The sequence below is a fragment of the Buceros rhinoceros genome, unplaced genomic scaffold (assembly GCF_000710305.1).
Source record: "Buceros rhinoceros silvestris isolate BGI_N320 unplaced genomic scaffold, ASM71030v1 scaffold34655, whole genome shotgun sequence".
NCBI lineage: Eukaryota > Metazoa > Chordata > Aves > Bucerotiformes > Bucerotidae > Buceros > Buceros rhinoceros.
In genome coordinates, this window is record NW_010415180.1 from 4,894 (window position 1) to 6,081 (window position 1,188).

Here is a 1,188-nt window from a genome sequence, read left to right on the forward strand (position 1 = left end):
CGGGGGGCACCGCAAGAGCCCCCCATGGAGACCCCAGCAGCCAGAGCGGGCTCAGCACGAACAGGCAGCAGATCAAACAGCTCTGCCCCGGATCCTGGTTCAGAGCGTGGCTGCAGCCCACACCACGGGGAGGGCTGGCGTGCCCGGGGCTCAGAGCACGGCCGTACCTATCTGGTGTGGGGAGTAGGTGAGGCATCCCGTGGTGAAGATCAGATATTTTGTCTTGCTGTTGCTGTCCGTGGGGAGCAGGTTCAGCTCGGGCGGTTTCGTTCTGTTGCGGACGAACAGCTCGGCCACCCTTGTCTCCAGCTCGGTCTCAGTCAAGGGCCGTCTCATGCGTCCCTCCATGATATCATCAAAGAGCTGCTGCAGCCCATCCCCGGCCGGCACACCCCCCTCAGCTGGCAATTCCTGCACTGCTGGCTCCGGAGCCTGCTTGGGCTTGGCCTCCTCTTCCTCGCTGTCGCTGCCGAGATCAAAGACCTTGCAGGTGGAGGTGGAGGAAGCAGCCAGCTGCTCCTCGTAGTCCAAGAGCAGGTCCGGGGAATCATAGCGGCTGCAGTCAGCTACCATCACGGTCCGGATGGTGCTGGCATTCAGGTTCTGGATTTTGAAAAGTCTCTTCACTACATTCACGTTCTCAGATTCAATGCCCTGCAGGCAAAAGGAGAAGAAAGCAGGAGCCGTCTCACCAAGGGTCAGTGCTCCAGCTCAAACTACTCGTAGTCCAAGAGCAGGTCCGGGGAATCATAGCGGCTGCAGTCAGCTACCATCACGGTCCGGATGGTGCTGGCATTCAGGTTCTGGATTTTGAAAAGTCTCTTCACTACATTCACGTTCTCAGATTCAATGCCCTGCAGGCAAAAGGAGAAGAAAGCAGGAGCCGTCTCACCAAGGGTCAGTGCTCCAGCTCAAACTAAGGGCTGACTGCCCAGACCTCCTTGGACACCAGCCACACACCGGCCTCTCGCCGCACAGCTGCACAGAGCACGGCCCAGGAGGCTGGGCAGCTTCACCGCGCTCCTGCCCGAGAGGAAAAGCTCCTCCGGCAGATGGGCAGCAGAGCTGGGAACGCAGAGGCTGGGCAACTCCCTGCCCGAGGGCACGAGCTGGCACTGCCGGCACTTTACAGGCATTTTGAGAAAAGACCTCTGCGATAAACCCCGGCGAAGCAGGACTTATTGCCAC

At 59.8% G+C, this 1,188-nt stretch overlaps 1 protein-coding gene across 1 annotated transcript in view; it reads right to left on the reverse strand.

Moving 5' to 3' along the window:
• The window catches only part of FBXW5 (F-box and WD repeat domain containing 5), a gene marked incomplete at both ends in the record, with an annotated part of 9,044 nt that overhangs the window by 4,855 nt on the left and 3,001 nt on the right, over positions 1 to 1,188 (reverse strand). Inside the window, 2 exons of the mRNA XM_010137323.1 lie at positions 168 to 619; positions 721 to 854. Of these exons, the coding sequence (XP_010135625.1) occupies positions 168 to 619; positions 721 to 854 (586 nt within the window). The remainder of the gene's footprint in view (positions 1 to 167; positions 620 to 720; positions 855 to 1,188) is intronic.